Source organism: Tasmannia lanceolata, unplaced genomic scaffold (genome assembly GCF_043159265.1).
Source record: "Tasmannia lanceolata isolate RefF3 unplaced genomic scaffold, GAP_Taslan_0.1 ptg000003l, whole genome shotgun sequence".
NCBI lineage: Eukaryota > Viridiplantae > Streptophyta > Magnoliopsida > Canellales > Winteraceae > Tasmannia > Tasmannia lanceolata.
The window spans coordinates 20071926-20092752 of NW_027518680.1; the positions used below are offsets into that span (position 1 = coordinate 20071926).

The 20827-nt window shown below is 37.1% G+C and overlaps 1 protein-coding gene and 1 long non-coding RNA gene across 2 annotated transcripts; both read left to right on the top strand.

Annotated features, from left to right (window-relative positions):
* The first annotated feature begins 1912 nt into the window (after window positions 1-1912).
* Window positions 1913-13320, top strand: LOC143866891 (TOM1-like protein 9). The gene is made up of 8 exons (XM_077376045.1): window positions 1913-1996; window positions 2453-2613; window positions 7605-7686; window positions 8103-8188; window positions 9252-9419; window positions 10315-10832; window positions 11629-12690; window positions 13056-13320. The coding sequence occupies exons 1-7, from the start codon at window positions 1913-1915 to the stop codon at window positions 12240-12242; spliced, it is 1713 nt and encodes a 570-aa protein (XP_077232160.1). The 3' UTR covers window positions 12243-12690; window positions 13056-13320.
* A 5055-nt stretch (window positions 13321-18375) lies between these two features.
* On the top strand, window positions 18376-20771 carry LOC143853656 (uncharacterized). Its single transcript, XR_013237265.1, has 4 exons — window positions 18376-19008; window positions 20020-20123; window positions 20221-20347; window positions 20661-20771. It is a non-coding gene; the product is annotated as an uncharacterized LOC143853656 (long non-coding RNA).
* The last annotated feature ends 56 nt before the right edge of the window (window positions 20772-20827 follow it).

A 20827-nucleotide genomic window follows, 5' to 3' on the forward strand; every position in this document is an offset into this window, starting at 1 on the left:
ACACGGAATGGTCACACAGCCTTCCATCCAATCAATGCACTTCAAATTGACCCATGACACTTCCGACATCAGTCCAACTGATCATTGGCTGTGAAGAGCCTGCATGTTACTTCAGTGACAATAAACACCCAGGTCTTCTATGTATCAGCAACTCACTGTTAGACTTAAAAAAAATCAAATGATTCACTTCCATGTCAGGTCCAATATAACATGAGGATATCCACAAACAAAGGAAAAATAAGAATCCTGTAAATTCAAAACCTCATTCAACAATTGTCTCAACTCTCTCCCTCTCCTCTTTTCTCTTGCCTTGTCTTTTTTTTTTCTACAGGGCAATAGCTGGAAAACCAGAAAACTGGTCTAGAAGGCCAATTATTTTTGGAATTTGACTCCCTTCCCTATTGCTTGAAGACTTTGGAATGAACATAATGCTGTATATTGAGGGCTTTTCAAATGAATGCTTTGGATCATCCTAACAAAGTGAGCCCACATGAGTTTGGCGCCCTCGACCGCACCTAAGCTTGGTGCGGTCGACCGCACACTCCTCTCTCTCTCTCTCTCTCTCTCTCTCTCTCTCTGTCTCTCTCTCTCTCTCTCTCTCTCTCTCTCTATATATATATATATATATATATATATATATATATATATATAGCAATGGACAATTTCCGTCACAAGAATTTTTTTTATATTTTCTACAAACAAAATAAATTCATCTTTGACGACTAAAAAGTTTGTCGTCTTTCCCTTAATATAGGGACAGATAAAATAATGATGCAACATCCGTCGCTATAATTTTTTCGTGACGCTTTCTGTTGCAATGGCTATATTCTGACGCTAATTACTATTTCTGACGATTTTTCCTTCTTTGGCAACGGATTTTAGCCGTCGCATACGATGGTTTTTTCTAGTAGTGTCCCAACCCCTTGAGTGAACATCAAAGATTTGATTGGAAATCTTTCACCTTAATCGTCTCCTCTTCGTTGAGTCTAAATTATATAGATCAATTTTCATTGGCATCTAAGAGAGAAGATTGTGCCCTTGGTTACTGTCCGCCATTTAAGTTTTTATCGAATTTGATTTTTTTCATTGTTGTCGAGTCAACTGGATTTTGAGAACCCTTCGATTCATCATCTTCTCTGGGTTTCCTTTGGACATGAGTTTCTATCATTCCTCACATTCGACTGGACTGTGAAGATGAGGGGTGCAACTTGGGTCTGGTTTTACCCGACCCGAAAATAGCAGGGGTCGGTTTAGAAATCATGGGTGTTGGACAGGGTCGCGTTTTAGTTTAAAAACTGACGTATGACAAGAGGATTAGTATTTTCCTTTCTTTCTTTCCCACTAGGATTAGTAACTTTCTTTCTTTGTTTTGGTAGAGAATTTTATTTTGTTAGTAGCTAGGATTACTTTTCTAATTATATTTGTTTCTTAATGTGGTAGGATTCTAGGCATTACTTTATTTAAGAGATTGTAACCTGTGAGTTTGAATCAATCAATGGAATATATCAAAGTTTCTCTCTTTACCTTTTTCTCCTTTTATTGGATTCTAGGGTTCCTATTCTTCTTCCTAGTGGATTCTAGGGCAATCTTCGGATCGGCGCTTCGGTTGCGATTCCACGTTTGATCCGCTGCGTTAAAAACACGGCTCAATGTTGGGAAGGGTCAGGTTTAAAGAAAAAAAACCTGAAACCCGAAACCCAACCCGACTTCTGTAGGTGTACTATGACAATTTTAATTATCTCTTGAATAACATAGCAAATTATTTCTCAATATAATGATATAATTGTTTTCATTGAGGTGATCATGTTTGTGATATGGAAATATAGTTTCCTTCTTAAATTTATACACTTGATTACATAAATTTAGAGATTTTTGGTGTGAAGATTTGTTTTTTTTTTCTATTGAGGTGATCATGTCTCCTTTCCATTATGGTTTGATGTTTGGAAGAATGAGGAATGATAGAATGAAGGGCGACCTTGCAAAAATTGGCTTCAAGGTTCCCTTTTGGTTAATTTCTGCAAAGTCAATTAAAGGTGATGCCGAAAAAAGTGGATGGCTCCTAAAAAAGTGGAAACCGTGTTGACTTTGCAGAAATCAACCAATAGGGGTGCCCTTGAAGCTGATTTTTGCAAGGGCGCCCTTCATTCTATCATTCCTCTGGAAGAATTTATTTACCATAATTTTCTAAGGCAAGGAGTTAAGCACTGACTTTGATGGAAAATGTTTTGAATATTTAGCTTTTCGTATAATGCTGTACGAAATAAACATCATAGCAGAGTTTATAATTGCTCATTTGTGCTGCCTTTGACTTTCCGTAATGTGAGAACCGTAGTCATAACTAAAGAAAGGATCCCCTTCATTTCTTGGTTTGCAGGAGCTTCGTGTACACACAATGATGAAGAGTTGTAATGTTTTTCTTTTACTTAGATAAATTTTTTGTTTTGTGTTTCAGCGTGTGGGAGCAGTATTTCCTCAAAGAACTGAGAGGTCTACACCCATATTTACTCCTCCTCAGACACAACCTCTGTCAACTTATACTCAATCATCACGTAGTCCTGATTACCGTCAAGATGCACCTGAGTCTTCCACGGGTTCTGATTTCCCAAATTTGAGGTACACCAACTTGATCCTTCTCTAACCATGTATCCATTATAAGTTTATTTGTTCCCTATGCAAATTCAACTGAGTAACGTGTGTATTCTACACAACTATCTCATAATTGGTTTACTTGCTCTGCAACTCTAATTTTCAAAATGAGTTACTGAAGAATGATTTTTTCCCTAGTCACGTGGAATTAATTATGTTCATAATTTTATCAGTATGTTTGATTAAAAGATTTCATTTTGCTTATGTTTTCATTTGTGATCTATGTTTTCTGGCTACTGAAATTTTGGGGTGTTTTTAGGAGTTTGAACCATAGTTACCAGATTAAGAAACGAATTCGGGAAGCGAAATTTGAAACGAAAATGAGAAACATGGGGAAAGGAATAGAGGAGAAACGAGAAAGTGATAGAAAATCATATAAGACATGAATTGAGAAATGTTTTAGGAAATGCACTAGAAACATTTCAGAAATGATAAGAGAAATGTCAAGGGAACCATGTATAAACAAGGGAAACATGAAATATGTAGATGATTTATGTATGTTATTTACTTTTTTATTTTTTTATCATAATTTTTTTACTTATTTCTATTTTTATTACTATATATACTATTGTTTTCCTTCTGAATATGTTTTCCACATTTTTTTCTTGTGATTTCTTCAAAACTTTTTATTTACACTTCACATATGTTTCACATGCATTTCTCATATGTTTCTTATGTGTTTCACACGAGTTTCTCATATGTTTCCCACACGTTTTCCATATGTTTCCCATGCGTTTTGGAAATGTTTTTCCATTTTTTGTTTCACATTTTGGAAATATTTTGGAAACACATTTTCGTTTCCCACCCATATTAGGCGTTTCCGGCAACTATGGTTTGAACTCTAATACCTCATTGTCAAGTCTTTCTTTAAAGCACATCATGTATAATCAGATAGATCGAGTTAGCTATTGTTGAGATTGCTAGAAGGTCAATTGAAAACTTGTCTGCTATTGTAGACAAAGTTTTAAATTGCGGGTTCGGTTTCGCTTTCAGTCACCATGGAAACGAAACATTTTTTTTCGCTTGGAAATTCGAGAGGAAATTCTTTAAAATTACGGAGACCTGTGGAAACATGTGCGAATGATACAATTTTAAGATGAAACTTTAGGAAATGCTAGAATAAACACAAATACATACTTAGAAACCATCAGATAAGCATGACAACTATCCATAATGGTTTAACGAAATGCGCTGTTGTGCATGTCTGATAATTCAGTACACACCATATTTTGCATGGAATTTGTAAAAATATTTATACATAATACATACCCTACATTTCACATGCAATTCATATAAATATACTTATGAAACACATACTGATACAGCACACCACTAATGCACCCAGTTTTGGTTTCGGTATGCGCTTCTGTTTCGTTATGTGTTTCAATGGGGATACAAATAGAAACATTTTGGTTGTTATGTGTCGTTTTCAGTGGAAATTCAAACCGTGATTATGGAGCTACTGTCATACACCAACAGTGTGCAGCTGTGAACGACCATGAGGGAGCATGGGAAGCATGCAACGGGCACTACACTTTATGTTGTTACCCAATTATTAAATGCTAAGTTCAGCTGATCTGGAAATTAGCATAGGAAAAATCAGCTTGATGCTTTCATTCACCGAATTCTTGCAGATTGTTCTCTGTTTTCTTTGTAAACTGAAGATGCATGCGTATTGTAGAAATTGTACTTGTTTAGCAGAATATTGAATTTGTAATGGTTTGAAGAGAAAAACCAATAATTTTAAACTCATATCAGAAACAGAAATCTAGAGATCATGATCTTAAGTAACCTAGTAGGTGAGAAAAAAGCTTTATGTTTGTGCCTCTTATTAAATGGCCAATTTTACCTTAGGACCCGACATTGTTGGAACGATGAGATTGGAGTGGATTGAGTAATATATGTTTGTCTTGGATTCATAGCCAAATAGTAGGATCAAAAATATAATTTTGGCAATAAACAAAAGGCTACTGTCATCTCTATTTTTTTCCATATCCTGATCCGTTTTCTTGTTAGAGTGATCAATTGACATCCAAATTCTCTTAGCATCTTGCTGATTCACTTTGTGATATGGTGAAATGACTTGCGCCGCCTCCCCCCCCCCCCCCGCACGCGCGAATCCCAGCCAGAAGTTAGGACATGATCCAACTGAGGCGACCAAGCACCAAAGTCCTTTTGAACTCCCAAAAACTAGAAAACAAACAAAAAACTTTATTAGATGCAATTTTTCTTGATGAAGAAAGTGTAGATAAATTCCTGAATAATAAGCGTTGAACCTGTTAAATCTTTCAATATACATAATTTTTGTGAGTGTGGATATTTGGAGAATTATCACCAAATTCAAAATTATGAAACGACTTTGTATCATGTAACCACTAAAAAACCTTCTCAAGCAAGTACAAAGGTTGAGAACAATGAGAGAAACTGCAAGTCAAGTAGTAACGTGTCGTAATGGATGGGTGCATGGAATTGAGCCTCTGTATATGTTTAAAAATATAAACCAGATACAGTTCTCTGGGAAGAATCAACGTGTTGTAATGGCTGGGTGCATGGAACTTTGCTAGACCCCTACTAGTTTCTAAGTAGCCAACAATCACTTAGCCTTCTTGCTCTATGGCTCATGTAGTTAGCCTTTTTTATATGTTTCTAGTTATCAGTGGTTGGTTCTGTTTTTTCTTCACAGTGACTATTGACTCACATGCAATCACATGCACACGCATATGTATATATTTATATGGGGAAATGATATCCACACTCCCTTGTTTTTAATAGTAGCACTTGTCCTTTATGTATGTATAAAGAAAGTGCGATTTTCGCACCCTGCAATCTCTCAGGTTGCTTTTGCATTCATTAATCACTTCACGCCAAAAATAGGCAACATTTGTGGCTGGTGATAGAAACAGAATATCGACTGACATGTATCAGATTTTTAGGGTTTTGATACGATTTGAATGCCATCATCAGTAAGTATGAAAACTAAAGGAATATTGTAGGCGCATGCGCTGACCCAATATGGTCGAGGTACATGCATCTTTAACAGAAGAGAAGAGCGCGCATAGTTTCTTTACCTTACATAATAAGGGGTAGGGGTTTGCATTTGGCCATTGTTGAACTTAGTTATCAGTTCATGCCGAGTTGGTCTTATACTCAATCCATGGGCAAAAGTCTGTATGGTCTCACTTCAGTATTTACTGCCCTACCATCCGAAGCTGCTGCTCTGCTGAGGCGTTGTGCCTCTCCAGAGCGAATTCTATGCAGCTGGAGTGGCATGCGACACGGGATCAACCTACTGTTTCTACTGGATATGGTAGGGTGCTGTTTGTTGCTGTGTTCATATAACGATGGCCCTCCTCCCTTCCATGAAGATTGATTATGCTGGTTGCCAGAATTTGTTAGGTAGAAATCCCTTAAAGAAATCTATCAGGCAGATATGGGCTGTATTGGCCAATACAACATTTATACAGCTCTATATTGGTGTCATGACTATTTATTTTCATCGGTCTGGGTTTGTGAAAATGGCACACGAACCTCTTTTTCATTTATTTTTGCCATTTCCTCTCACCTTCATTTATTTTCTGTGGGATTACATGTCATATGTGGAAATCCAAAACATTTATTTTCTAGGTCGATCCCATTTCTAAACAATCCAAAATATATTAAAAGCCAGGTTGAATGGAAAAGAACATAAAAATGGCTTCAATGCAATGTAGAAATGAAGTAATATATCTAGTTAGAGATCATATGGAAGATGATCCTAGATTGAAGAGAAAATGCTTGAGATTTTTAAAAAAAAAAATCATGAAATACCCACTGGGAAGACAAAGGTGGAAATTTCATAATTGCAGAGAAGGGTGAAATCTCTGAAGGGAAATCCATTTAAACACCAAAGAAAAGACCCATTTAAGTATTCTTTTCTTTAAGTTCAAGCAATCCCAAAAAAGAAGAGAAAAAATGAAAAATTTGCCTAGATTTCCCCTTAGAAATCACAATTCTTATGTAGTTACAAACCCGAAAAATAAAAAATTGAGGGGAGAATGAAGAAGAAGACTACAAATAAATAAATAAAAATCTCCTCCTTGTCCGTAAATATCGCCTGGATCACCAGGGTGTAGGGTTAAGGAGTGGATGTATTTTTTGTGTATTGAGGGGTGTTCGAGAGAAAATGGGGGAAAGGGAATTTACTCTGAATTTTTCTTTTTCTCTTTTACTTGTGAGAACACCAAAAACAGCATAAATGTTGCTAGAAAACACAATAGAACTCTTAAAAAATGCAATTTTTTGGCGATATTTCCATAATTATCATGTTTTGGGATTGAAAAATGTTACATTCTCCCCCTTTTCTTCCCCATGTCACCCCCTTTGTTGTTTAAAAAGAGTTGTCCTAAATACGCTAGAGGGATTGGTCCAAGGAAGAAAAGATGGTGAATATATCACTCCTCTTTGGAGTTTTCTCTTTTATTTAAAAAATGCACATTTTTTGCTTTTTTTTTTTTTTTTTTTTAAATCGGCAATATTTGTGACATAAATGTATAGTACTCTAGTGCAACTATTTCTCTCATCTACCTTTAGTCACATGTTAAGTGCTTTGTTTTTTTTTTTTTTTAATGATTAAGTGCTTTGTTTGTAACTAGAACAACAATGGAATCCTTTTTCCATTTAACTAATGCTTATAGGAGAATTTATATGGTGCCCGACCGTGAAATCAAGAAGGGCAGAGTGTCAAAACTCAGCCCCTTGATTTTTGATCCTGGTCAAACCCCCCCTTTTGACTTTCCACTTAGATAAAAAATCAAGGGGCAGAGTTTTGACACTCTGCCCTTCTTGATTTCACGGTTGGCCACCATATAAAAACTCTGCTTATAGTTGCTGTGTTTCATTGTACATGGTGGTGCTACTGCTCATTGATTTATTGTTGTTAACACTTTCCTATGGGACTGAACTTTTGTTTCTTTGGTCAGCCTAACAGAAATTCAAAATGCTCGTGGTATTATGGATGTCCTTGCAGAAATGCTAAATGCTTTAGATCCAGGGAACAAAGAGGTCTGTGTAGATGAGATTCTTAACTTTAAAATAGGTTCTCCTTTGTTACAGTATTTTGCCGATGACATGTGGATGATTTCATATTTAGAACCACATATAACTCGACATACCCAAGAAACTCCTTTTGTATGAAATCAAGAGTCAGGTCAAGTTAATGGGGTGTCTCCGTTTTCTTTTAACTGGTAAAAACTCATTGAAGTACTAGAAACACTAAAAAATTTCATTCATGTATTCAAAATCTCAATTTAGTATTCAAAAAATCCATATATATCACAATCTTTTTTAACTTTTAAACTAGATTAGTAATTGCCGAGTTCCAAGTCAATTGAGGCTCGGGCTGTTTTTGAGACGTTTCCTTCTTTTAGCTTTCTCCGCATATCATTGTATTATTGAGCCATCTCAGTGGTGATTTTCAGGGTCTCAAGCAGGAGGTAATCGTTGACCTTGTTGAACAGTGTCGAACGTACAAGCAAAGAGTGGTCCAGCTTTTGAACACAACTTCGTAAGGCTCCTTCTCCCCGCTACTCTATCGTCATGGTTTTGTATAGCCTACGTAACAAGGACCCATGACTTTCAGGTGTTCCTGGGCCTGTCCATATGTATTAACACAGGTGTTGTCATACTCTTTTGGAAGGTTGGTGTTGTCATCACATTTGTGAGAGGGGGCTAAGTACTTCAGTTTATGCCCCCATCTGTGGGACACTTTGGAAAGAAAGAAATCAAATCATTATTTACAACAGAAGCACATCAATTGGAACTTGCCTAAAAGAGAAAAAAAAAACTCTGCAATTGGAAGGCTTTTACATGACATCAAAAGTTGGGTGGGTGCTTGTCGGAAAGAATTTTTGGGCTTAACAGTGCAAGACTTCTTTAGAAAATGAGCAGTGGGTGATTTCTGCATCATACTGTTAACTTTAATTTTGATGGGCAGTTCTTTGGTAACCAGGGGCCCGTGGGAGGGGAGGTGTTTTCAGAAATGATAAGGGGTAATGGTGTTCTCAGACCCTGTAGGCCTTAACGGCCCTAATGAACCAAGTGCCCTCCTTACGGGGCTGCATGTTTTCTTATCAGGGGATGGGGGGAGGTCTATGTACTGAAGGCGACTCATTCGATGTGATTGCTTGGCTGGTCCGTAGTACTTTGGGCCCACGACAGTTAGCTCACATAATCGACGAGATTGTTGATGTGGTTTGAGGAAATGTTTTCTCCTTTTTTCCACGTGCTTCGAGAGGCTATTGAGGCTGTAATGAGAGAAGTTTTTACTTTGGGGCAATCTGTGCCCCTCATGTAATTTTCTTCTTCTCATTTTAGCGTATTCTCTCTGTTACATTAAAAAAATCAAAAACAAAAGAGCACTGACCAACACGTGTCGGCGTGATTGGATATCACTAGGTTTTCTATTTTCTCCTATGCATATATACTTCTTCTAGTTGCAAAAAATGCCTTGACACCTTTTAGGATATGAAGTGTTCTTTGAGTATTGAAATATTTTGGATTTTTGTTTGTTTCAGATTCCCAGCTTCCAAAATGGCTATTCAGTGCTAACGTTCTTTCACTTGTTACAGGGAAGAAGAGCTGCTTATTCAAGGATTGGGACTGAATGATGACTTGAAGCGTGTACTGATCAAACATGATGCCATTTCTTCAGGCTCTCTTGTTCGAGCAGAGAAACCCAAACCTCCTCCTCAAGCATTCGTAGATATTGGTGATAAAAAGACACAGACTGATCAGGGGTAATCTGAGTTTTCTCACAAGTCTGTTTACTTTGATGACTATTGCAGTATATGTCATTAGTTGGTCATTAATCTATGTAAAACTAAGTTTAGTTAGGGAAAATGTGGTGAAATAACAGTTAAAAATAGGAAAAATAAAAGCACTAGTTTAAAGGTGGGACAAATGGTTTCATCCTTTTTACTTATTTTCTAGGAAGAACAATTTTTCAAAGATGTGTTTCTAAAATCCTCTCCCTTATCTATGAGAATTCATAAAAGAAGATTGAGCAGAGTATTTTTGCTTTTGGCCTTTGTCGAACCAAGCTGTGTTCGTGAAAAAATTGATCGGTTGATCATTTATTTGCCAAAAATTTTCAGAAATGCATATTCACTGATCCTGGCCAAACCAATGGACTCAACCAGGTTTCACATTTGGAGTTTCATGTCCAACTGCTGATCTTTCATATTGCTGATTTTCATATTGTCTACATCTTGTGCAATTTCAGATTTCAAAGTATCCTCATTGGGATGCTTTCATATATTGATATCCTTCAGATGTCACTTGCATAATTTTAAATTTCGGCCGAAATATTCGGTACCTTGAATGTGAGTTTTACATGATTTCCCCGAAATCTTGAAATTTCGTTTTTCACCCTTATTTACGAAATTTCTACCGAAATGTTAAAGATTTCCACCAAAATTTCCATAGAAAATGGCTGAAATTTCCATCGCAATTTTATACATTTTGGTGAAAATTTATAAAAAAAAAATCGAAATTTTGTCAAAATTTTACATGATTTCGGGCGAAATTTCCATTTCGGTTTCGGTCCACTGAAACCAACATTTAAAACCTTGGTCACTTGCCATCTCCTCCATTGCCATTGACGAACATAAGATTTGAAACTTTTCTATGCAGGTCTACTTCAAATGCAGAGACAGGAAATCAGCACCATTTTCAGCAGTTACTTCTCCCTGCACCTCCTGCATCAAATGGTACAGCAATAACCTCTTTGGCTTTAGCAAAGATCGCCCCTATTGACCTTCTCAGTGGTGATTACAATTCACCAACTGCCAATTCACTGGCTCTTGTTTCTGTCACTACAACAACTCCCAGCTCCAACTCTCAACAGGACATCTTTGGTCTTTCGGACATGTTTTCCGAGAAAAACAATACTACCAATTCCTTTGATTCTCAACCAGTTTATTCAGCACCACAGACATACCCTTCAACACGTCAGTCCCAGCAGCCACTGCAGCCACTGCAACCTCCACAGCCTGGGTTTTATCCGAATGGGAGCATCCAAAATATGGTGCAACCTTCATATGAGCAGGCGTCTTTCGCGCAACAGACCCATTTGAACCATGGTCAGAATCCTGCATGGAATGGTGAGGTTGCTCAGAGCATGAATCCACAGCAACAATCCCCCATTTATGGTACATTATCTTTTTCTCAATTGTTCCACCTTTAGAATGTAATCGCAAATCTTTGATTCTTGGTGCTTCTCCTATGTTGGATTCTTATGATTTCCAAATGCTCCGAATCCTAACATCGGTTAGTTTCTGCTTTCCACATTAAATAATGATAGGTACGTGGCACTTGGAATTATAAGATTGATGAGAGGATTGAATAGGAAAATGGATAACTGGAATTTCTTAACTCGACTATTCTATCATTAAGTACCCGTGTTGGACACGTTTCGGATTACAATACTTTGGGATTCTTTGCGACACTTCTATATTCTTTTACCTATTTTTTTTAATAATAATACTATTACTTTGCAATTACCCCATGTTTTGGGCTTTTTCCATCCTAATAGTATGTTTTTATGTGGAAATAAACATTATATTTACTTACCTATTCAAACTTTCAATATATTATTTGTCGTAACTTTATTAGTGTAAAAGTTTTAAAATTTGAGAATTGATTAAACTATTTTGGCGAATCCACAAATCTTTCCATTTGAGATTTGCTGAATTCGACACTCGATATCCGTGTTGGAATCTGACACTCGTACCTGTACTGATACTGGATACAACATATCCAGTCCTCTTAAAACCCTAGCTCATGTTTGCAATGAGGTTAATTTGTCTAGTTCTGCATTGTAGAACGTTTTTTTGTCTGATCTTCTTGCTTGGTAGGAATTTTTTCTTTGTTTTGCTTAACCACTGCTCTCACCTTTAAATGACCACAATCATCATTCCGATACCAATCTCTTTCTTCTCTCAACAGGTGCAAGCGTTGAAGGCAATGGAGCCCTTCCACCACCACCCTGGGAAGCACAACCGGTGCAAAGTAACCAATATGAAAGCATGCAACCCCCGCCAATGCAGAACACCCAATCAATGGGCATTTATTCTCAACCAATGCAGAGTGGCCAGCTGGCAGGTATGAATCCTCAACCAATTCAGAGTGGTCAGCTCACAGGTATGCACTATCAACCAATGCCGAGTGGCCAACTATCAGGTATGCATTCTCAACTAATACAGAACAACCAACTAGCCACGGGCATGTATCCTCAACCGATGCCGACCCAACTGGGAGGAATGCATCCTCACCTAATGCAGGGCAGCCACCTTGGCTGTATGTATCCTCAGCCTATTCAAAGCAACCAGTTTTCAGGCTATGGATATGGTGGTCAGCCTCAGTTCCTTGAACAGAGAATGTATGGGCTTTCCATGCAAGATAACAATAGATACATGACCTCCTCCTCTTATCAGATGCCTACTACTACTACTAGCTACATTCAGCCCGCCAAGCCAGAGGATAAATTGTTTGGAGATCTTGTGGACATGGCCAAGACTAAGCCAAACAAACCTAATCCTAGTAAAGTTGGGAGCTTGTAAGATCAGTGACTAGTAGTCCCTTTTTTTTTTTCTATTTTTTCCTTTGTTTCTTCATTTTGCTCTCTTTTTTATATGCTTATTGCCTCATTTTATCATGTAGATGCCCTGTAGAAAAAGAGAAGAAAAAAAAACAAGGCAAGAGAAAAGAGAAGAGGGAAAGAGTAGAGACAGTTGTTGATTGAGGTTTTGAATTTACAGGATTCTTATTTTTCATTTTCTTTTTCTTGTGGATATCCTCATGTTATATTGGACCTGACTTGGAAGTGAATCATTTGATTTTTTTAGTCTAACAGTGAGTTGATGATACATAGAAGACCTGGGTGTTTATTTTGTCACTGAAGTAACATGCAGGCTCTTCACAACCAATGATCGTTGGACTGATGTCGGAAGTGTTATGGGAAGTGCATTGATTGGATGGAAGGCTGTGTGACCATTCCACCGATGAAAGGTATCTCAGTATGTGAAACAACAAATTACGCCAAATGCTTAAGCTGTTGTAGATGGCGTTATTTAATCTTTTTATACTTTCACACTAGAGGTGCAACTCGGGTCGATTTTTTGGGAATCCGGGTTGAGATTTTACCATAAAATCTGGTCGGGTTTGGGTTGGCTTCAATTCATATTTTAGCGAAAGCTCAACCCGACCCAATCCAAGTCCCACCCCTATTTAACACTCCCCCTCACGTGTGGCCCCTCTTTTTAGGGTTGGCTTGCACGTGGCACATGTGGCCCCTTTTTTGTGTTGGTCATTACTTGTGTATTTTTAATATCTATTACATGTGTATTTTTAACATCTAGGAGTTTTGAACCCAGGCAATTGCTCTTACACCATGTTAAACAACCAATTACTCCAAAGGCTGAAGGATGAATCATCTTAATCTTTAATAGAGAATATAGAATGTAAAAGGAAGGTCTTTCTAGTTTTGGATTGTTTGCCGGAGAACTGAACAGGAAGGGAAAAGATTGTTCTTGATACTTCACAGCGGCGAGGTATTCTGATTCTGGACTGGATATTGATACTGAAGCAGGGTTTTGGTCCTTTGAATTGTTGAGGCTAAGAATTGAGTCGAGATCATTGTTATGCTTTCCTCCAACCTATCTTGGGGATTGAAAGATCAGAATAGCTTCATTCCAAGAAGGGTAATGGATACACTAAGGGGTCGTTTGGATACACGGATTTTAGAATCCATGTTTTTAGTTTGAAAACAGTGTAAAAGAGGGTTCATGATCAAGCTTCTCTATGTTGTCCTGACTTCGTTTCTTGGATTTTAAGTGAGAAAATTAGGTTTTAAAAATCTCTCCTGCATCCTGAGATTTCTAAAACCTGGAAATATGGGAGGATCTGCTACTCTTGCTGACGGAAAGAAGGGTGAGAAGTAAAAACGATGGCTGGTCCGTTTTTTCTCTTGTCTCTTAGCTGCAATTTTGAAGAAATCCCGGACTCTAAAATCTGTGTATCCAAACGGTCCCTAGGTTGCGTTTGGATAGTTGGAATCAGGAATCAGAATCAGCATCCTTTTCTGATTCCTATTCCATTTTCCTATAAATGGGAAGGGAAAATTCAAATAAATAGAAATTTGAATAAAAATTTATTTCCGACTGGAGCGGAATCAGGATACCACCTCTTGGGCAGGAAATGGATTTCAGCATTTCCCCCCATCTATTCCACCCCTGTTTCGATTCTGTACTCATTATTCAGTTTGGTCTTCTTTTTGGTTTTGAACAAAATGATGGAATTGGGCAGAATCAGGTAGGGTGTCATTCCAGCATCTGATTCCAGCAATCCAGGGGCCTCCTTAATGCTGTGATACAGACACCGCCAACAGTGCTAAAATCTACCATAAACAAACGTCTTCCTCTAGATGAAATCCTCTGCTTCATCGTCTCTCAAGGCCCAGTTTGGATTGGTAGTTTTTTGAAAGAGTTTGGAAAAGTTTTTCCCAAAAGTTATTATTTTTCAGTTGTTTGATTACAGGTGATGAATGTGGTTTTAACCGCAGCCGTTCAAGCTTTATTTACAGATCTTCAATTTATAATGATATCCCTCTAACGAAGCCATAACTCTGAATTCCTTCATCGTCGGGTCGAAAAAAATTTCAAGAAATATTTTCTTGCATTCCAAACAGGGCCTAAGAGCAAATATATTTACATTGGTTGGTGCACTCAGAAGAAACATGTAATGATCCATTTTGTATTTGAAAATCAATAGAACAACAGCCAGTGAGCTTCTCGTGGGCGTTAAGTTTTTATGTGATTTTATGATATGCCTAAATGGCTAAATATTTCTGGGATTTGGGTAGATCTCCTGAAATGGATTTGGGGTATTTTGATGTTTAAGTTTATCTCCAGTGCCATGGTCTGATGTTGAGAGCTCCATCTGATTGCTGGTTTCTGCATCTAAACTTTCAGAGGATGTGTTTCTGTTTTTATATATAGGCACTCTCTCTCTCTCTCTCTCTCCTTTTTTTTTTTTTTTTTTAATGGTGTATACCTAATGGATTCATTTCATAGAAATGTAATGTAAGGAGGATTCATTTAGCCGGATAGATTAGAGCCCAACTAGAACTAGGATTAGAGCCGGAATCCGTGGAAGAACCCAACTAGAACCAGGATTAGAGCAGGGTAAATTCCTTTTACCTTCTTCATGAATTTTTCTAAAGGATTCATTTAGCCGACCTCATGTAGTTTGGGACAAAGGCTTTGTTGAGTTGAGTTGAATGGTAACCCCCCCCCCCCCCCCCCCCCCCCCACACACACACACACGCTCTCTCATCTTCTCCTCAATTGGTGGCACACTGCCACCCCAACCTTTTTACAGATGTCTTCATTTTCAATTCTATCTAACCTTGTGTGGCTAATGATATTGGCATGGTCATGTTTTGATAATTGCACTAGCTCATCTTGTCGTTTATTGATTAAAGAGCTGTCAAAGGCTTATTACAATTGCCAAAAAGCTCCCAGAATTCAATTAAAATAGAAAAGTAAAGCTGACTTTGTGCAATTATTAAAGCATGGTAGTGCAATGGCCTATTGCAAGTAGGCTAATACAGGTACCCTTTTTCTACATCCACTTTTTAGGGTTATTTTTGCCATGAGTTCTCACCATGGCCGTTTTGGATCTAAGGCCGGGTTTGGATTGCAGAAAAAATATTTCTACAAAAGAAATTTTACCTTGAATTTTTTTTACTGGGGAAATGATATAGTTACGGCTTATTTAGATGGAGTTAGGGTGTGCCCAAAATATCAGCTCTTTTTGGGCACACCTATCTATGTGAGGGCCCATCAAATGAATGGTTTGCATAACCCAAACAATGTGGGCCCCATTATATTTTAAGCCAACGGATTAGATAAGTTAACTACTCGATTGAGTAGATACACTATTCTCGTGTGTTAATCCATATTTCGCTGTAATTTTATCCACATTTCTCTGTACTGAAGAAAGAGAACAAACACAGACCACCACCTATGTATTTTATTTTGGAACTAAGCCATTTTCCCCAACCTACCATTGCTCATAGGATTCATACAAAATCTTCAGGTTGCATCTTGTTTATGGGTATTGTTGGTGTCGAAAATGGCTTGGCCGCCACTAATATTGTTTGCATGAAAATATTACGCCGAGGGTTCTATTCAAATCTTTAGCACCACAACTCACGAATTTTGTAATGGAGAAATTATTTCGAAATGAGTTATAATCAGGCTTGTTATGCATTACAAGAAAAGGGATCAAAGTACTGTGACTCAACACCCAAAAGGAAGTTTCCAGTGAAATGCAAAGAAATTCCTGGGTAATTCATTTCTGAAGCTTTGGAAGCAAAATCAAAGCAACAAAAGAGGCCGGGTCATGTGGATCTTACCCAACACAGCAATCTATCGGGCGTGACGTAGATGACAACAAAAGACTGTCATAAAGGTGAAATTCCTGCAACATAGATAAAAGATAGAATTAGAAGAGATCCAGGTAAAATACATTAACACAAATAGATGCAAGAAAGAAAAAGGAATACAGATGAAATATGAAGCAACAAATTATAACTAACAAAGTCATACATAAGAATCAGTGAATTACAAATCACAAGGATCCTCTAGATTTGATTGTCCACAAAACCTTGTTTTGAAGGCTTTGATTTCCTAGTAGACTTATCAGATGCTCTGATACTCCAACATTTTAAAGGATGCATCATAGAGAACATTCGTCATGAAAAAAAAAACGATCACAGATCAAAAAGAACCAACAGACAAATCAGTGTTTCTCCCTAGTGGCAAAAAATGGCTAAAACAATTCAGAATAAAATGGAATGGTGTCTGAATTATCCATTGTGGAGGAATTTTAGTGTTACTTTTAGACTTAAATCCATGGTATTAAATTTCCACCGAAACCGACACAAAATGACCCAAATGTTACTGTTTCCATCCCCACCGAAACCAAAGCCGAAACGGCCGAAATGCCTAAACCAAAATCACAAGTGTAATGCTAGTATACTATATCAATATGTATTACATAATTATATTTATATGAATTGCATGTGAAATGTGGTGCAAGGATTATGCATAAATATTTAAATAAATTACATATGAAATTTGGTAATTGGTATATACTAATTATCAAACATGCGCGACAATGCATTTTACTAGGTGTTCGTGTTGTTAAAACATTATGGATTGTTGTGTTGCTTATGTCATTATGTGATGGTTTCTAAATATGCATTTATACTTATTCTAGCTTTTCTTGTTAAAATCTGTCATTTGTGTATGTTTCCATATGTTTTCGTGATTTTATAGGATTTCTACCGAAATTTCCAACCGAAACCGAAATGTTTATGTTTCTATGGCGACCGAAATCGAAACCGAAACCGAAATTTAAAACCTTGCTTAAATCTGACCAGCCCGGCCCTCAGAATAAAAAGGCAACTTTAAGATTTTACACAAGCTTTTTTGAGAAAAGAAATCGTGAAATATCAATCAAGTAAATAAGATTGTGTCAATAAAAGTCAACAAATGCTGATCGCAGATATAGTTTGACACAAGCCAATTTTTTTGAGAATTCAATCAAGTTATTAAGCATACGCAGTAATAATAGAAATAATAATAACAATAACAGTAGTAGAACCATTGACAACAATAGTGGTAGTAGCAACAACAAGAGTTGTGAAAGGGAAATGTATCCCTGTTGTAATTTTTTTTTTTGAATGATATCCCTGTTGTAATTTATTTTCTGAAAAATGAATAGTGCTGCACCCTCCTTTCAGATAAGCCTTATTAGTTTGCTGTTATGAAAAGGACTGGAGAAAGTATTGCATGCCCTCACCGACACACAATTTCAAATAAGTACAATTAAACTATATATAATAATAGAAATTGGGTTGCCCCCAAACTTTATTAATGTAAATTTTCCAATAGTTATTAAATCTATAATATATAGAAAAGTCGGGTGCCCCTATGTTTTTTAAAACCTTATAGATGTAAATTTTCTAAAGGATTCATTTGGCCGACCCCAACTAATTTGAGACAAAGACTTTGTTGAGTTGAGATGAGTTGAGATAGATGTAAATTTTCCTTTAACTTCTAATTACCTTACAAATGTAAATTTCTATATTTAATGGGAAAACTAGAAGGTCTCCAAGGTTATTTAAAACCTTAAGGTAAAGTTTCCACTCTAACTATTAAATACCTTGTAAAGTGTAATTGTGAATTTCTTTATAGCTATTACACATATTACAGGTACTAAAGCTTATATTTTAAAGCTCTGGCTCTATTCTTAAATCATAAAAATTTAAACATGAAAGCATATATTTTTGCATGAATAATTTCATGCATAGCGCAAGCCATTTTCTTGTTTGTCTGTGCGTGTTATATCACAGTTTCTTACTTGGCCAATATCTACGCATTCACCCTTGGCCGATACAACATATGGAATTATATCGCCACAAAGTTTCAGTAAAAAATGCAGTAAGCCCAATATAGACTATATATCGCAGTTTTTCGAAAATGATTCAATAAAAATTAAAAAGTCAGACCAAATGTATGAAAAAAATATGCAAAGGTCGAGATGGCCCTAGCAAAGCAAAATAAGACATACCTTAAAAAGAAAGAACATAAGAGATAATGCTTTCAAAACTTGGGCATGCCTGGTGGGACGAGACGAGCCGGGAGTGTAAATTTAATAATATCATCAGTAATCATTTGTTTATTTCCATTGTTTCTTGTCTCTATGGTTGTTAATGATAAGTTGATAGCTTGGTGGCTGTTAAGCTATTTCCTAACGGCCATTTAACTTGCCCACGGCCATTTAATCTCCACCATCTTCCTCAACCCCCATTGAAACCCACATCTCTCAAACCCACTTCAAAGTCCATTTTAACCCCAATCCCATCATCTCTTTTTCAGCCATTATCGTCAAGACCCAAACCCTCTTCCATTTTTCGTTTAGAAAATTCAGCAGAGAGAGTTGAGGATGGCTAAGATTCAGAGAGAGAAAGACAGTAGAGGAGAAAGGCATTAGAGAAAAGGGAGCGCTTTGCAAAGAAGCAATAGGAGGCAGTCAAGTTGGCCTCTGTCCGTTTGTGATTTTAGGGAATCATTCTTCCGAGCTATGACCATCACCAATTGTACTGACCTAAGTGGAAATTAAGATAGAGGAGATCGATTGGGGCTGATTTGCAGAGGTGAAGAAAAAGAGGGATTTGTGAGCCGCCCATTACAAGCTTCATTTTATTTTTTTCATGAGCACAGAGCTGCAGCTAGTAAAAAAAAAAAAAAAAACAAGGTATATCTGATTGTCACTATCTTTGTATTTGAGTTTATGATTGTCTTCTCGCAATTCGTTTGTGTAACTGAGATTCTCTCCATTATGCACATAGGACATGTGATTTGGGGATCATTTCTTTATGATGTCGACTGTTTACGACAGATTTATAGGGAGCAGAAATTATTTGGGCATAATTTTAGCCCTTATTTGTATTAACCCATAATTCAGCCCCAGTTTGTGCATGATTCAACCCATGAATCAGCCCCTGTTTTTGCAGATTCAACTCATGAATCAGCCCCTATTTTGCAGATTCAACCCATGAATCAATCCCTGTTTTGAGCACACTTCAGCCCATGAGTTGCCTCTGTTTCATGCACGTTTTAAACACATTTCAGCCCCTGTTTTGAGCACAATTCAGCCCATGAGTTGCCCCTGTTTCATGCGCGTTTTAAGCACATTTCAGCCCCATTTTAAGCACATTTCAGCCCCTGTTTTGAGCACAATTCAGCCCATGTTCAGTCCTATTTTTAAGCAATTCAGCCCCTGATTTTCTGCTGATTATTGGGAGGATGGATCCATGAATTTTCGGAGATGGGGTTGAAGGTGAAAACATCGGGTTCGGAGGGACCTTTGTGTGAAAACAACTAATTGCTCAAAAGGCTTAATCTGTTGGGTAATTAATTAAGGTTCATTCTTGGGGATTTTTTTATGTATATGAATGTCTTTTCTGCTTAATAATTATTTCCCACTCATTTCGCTATCCATAAGTGCATGTCTTCATGGAAGCATCCTCAAATCTCTCTCCCCTCGTCCTGTTTGACTCCTTTTTGGCTCCAAAACCTTCATATATATTATACATGTCTTTTGAAAATGACCCCCTTTCCCAGCATTTTCACCCACTTTTGTTTGTCTTTAACTGAAAATTTATTCGTTTAGGTGACCTTATTTTTTTCCCTACACTGATACTGTGGATTACCTGACCTGATTTGTCATTTTATTACTCTGACATATTCATGCTTGCCTTAACAGATTACATAGGATAAAGTTACAAAACTTGTTCTGCTACCACTTTATCCTCAGTTTTCCATCGCTACAAGTGGGTCAACCATCCGTCTTCTCCAAGGCCTCTTCAGGTTAAATTGCATTTTCATTTCACTTGTTAACTTCATCTTTCTGAGTTAATATATCCTAGTTCATGATCTACTCTACTGAACTTGAGCCCTTTCTCAGGGAAGACTCATATTTAGCAAGGCTACCGGTTTCTATTATAGAGTCATGGTATCAGCGTGAGGGTTATATTAAGTCAATGGCTGACTTGATTGAGAAAGAACTGAAGGGTTTCTCTAAGCCTGAAGAGGTAGGTCTTCATGATGCATGTAGTTGGCATGGCATGTAATACTGAGTATCTTTATCTGTGTGGGAAAACTCTTATCTTTTGGATGTGATAAATAAAAGGAAACCTTTGATTATTCATAGAATCTGGACTATTTTGAGAATAATCAAAGGTTTCCTAAAATACGAAAAAAAAAAAAAAAAACAAAAGGTTTTCTTTGGGTATTCAGTGATATATTGAACATTTTGATGATATTATCATTGTTTTGGTCATTCCTTTTAGTGATCTGCTGTTTTAATGTGTAAGTGGGATTCTCACCTTCATTTTGAAATGCTAGGTTGTGATATTCTTTAGCGCTCATGGAGTGCCACTTAGCTATGTTGAGGATGCAGGAGATCCTTATAGAGATCAGATGGAGGAGTGTATCAATTTGATTGTGGAGGAGTTGAAATGTGTCAACAACATTTTATAGAAAATAATCCAAATACTCCTATTCCACGAGGT

Excerpts from the sequence above, each read along its gene's own strand:
- LOC143866891 (XM_077376045.1), top strand. The coding sequence starts at position 1,913 with ATGTCTCCTTTCCATTATGGTTTGATGTTTGGAAGAATGAGGAATGAT. Across the intron at positions 1,997-2,452 it reads TTGCAAAAATTGGCTTCAAG|CGTGTGGGAGCAGTATTTCC; the intron begins GTTCCCTTTTGG and ends TTTGTGTTTCAG. Across the intron at positions 8,189-9,251 it reads CAGCTTTTGAACACAACTTC|GGAAGAAGAGCTGCTTATTC; the intron begins GTAAGGCTCCTT and ends CACTTGTTACAG.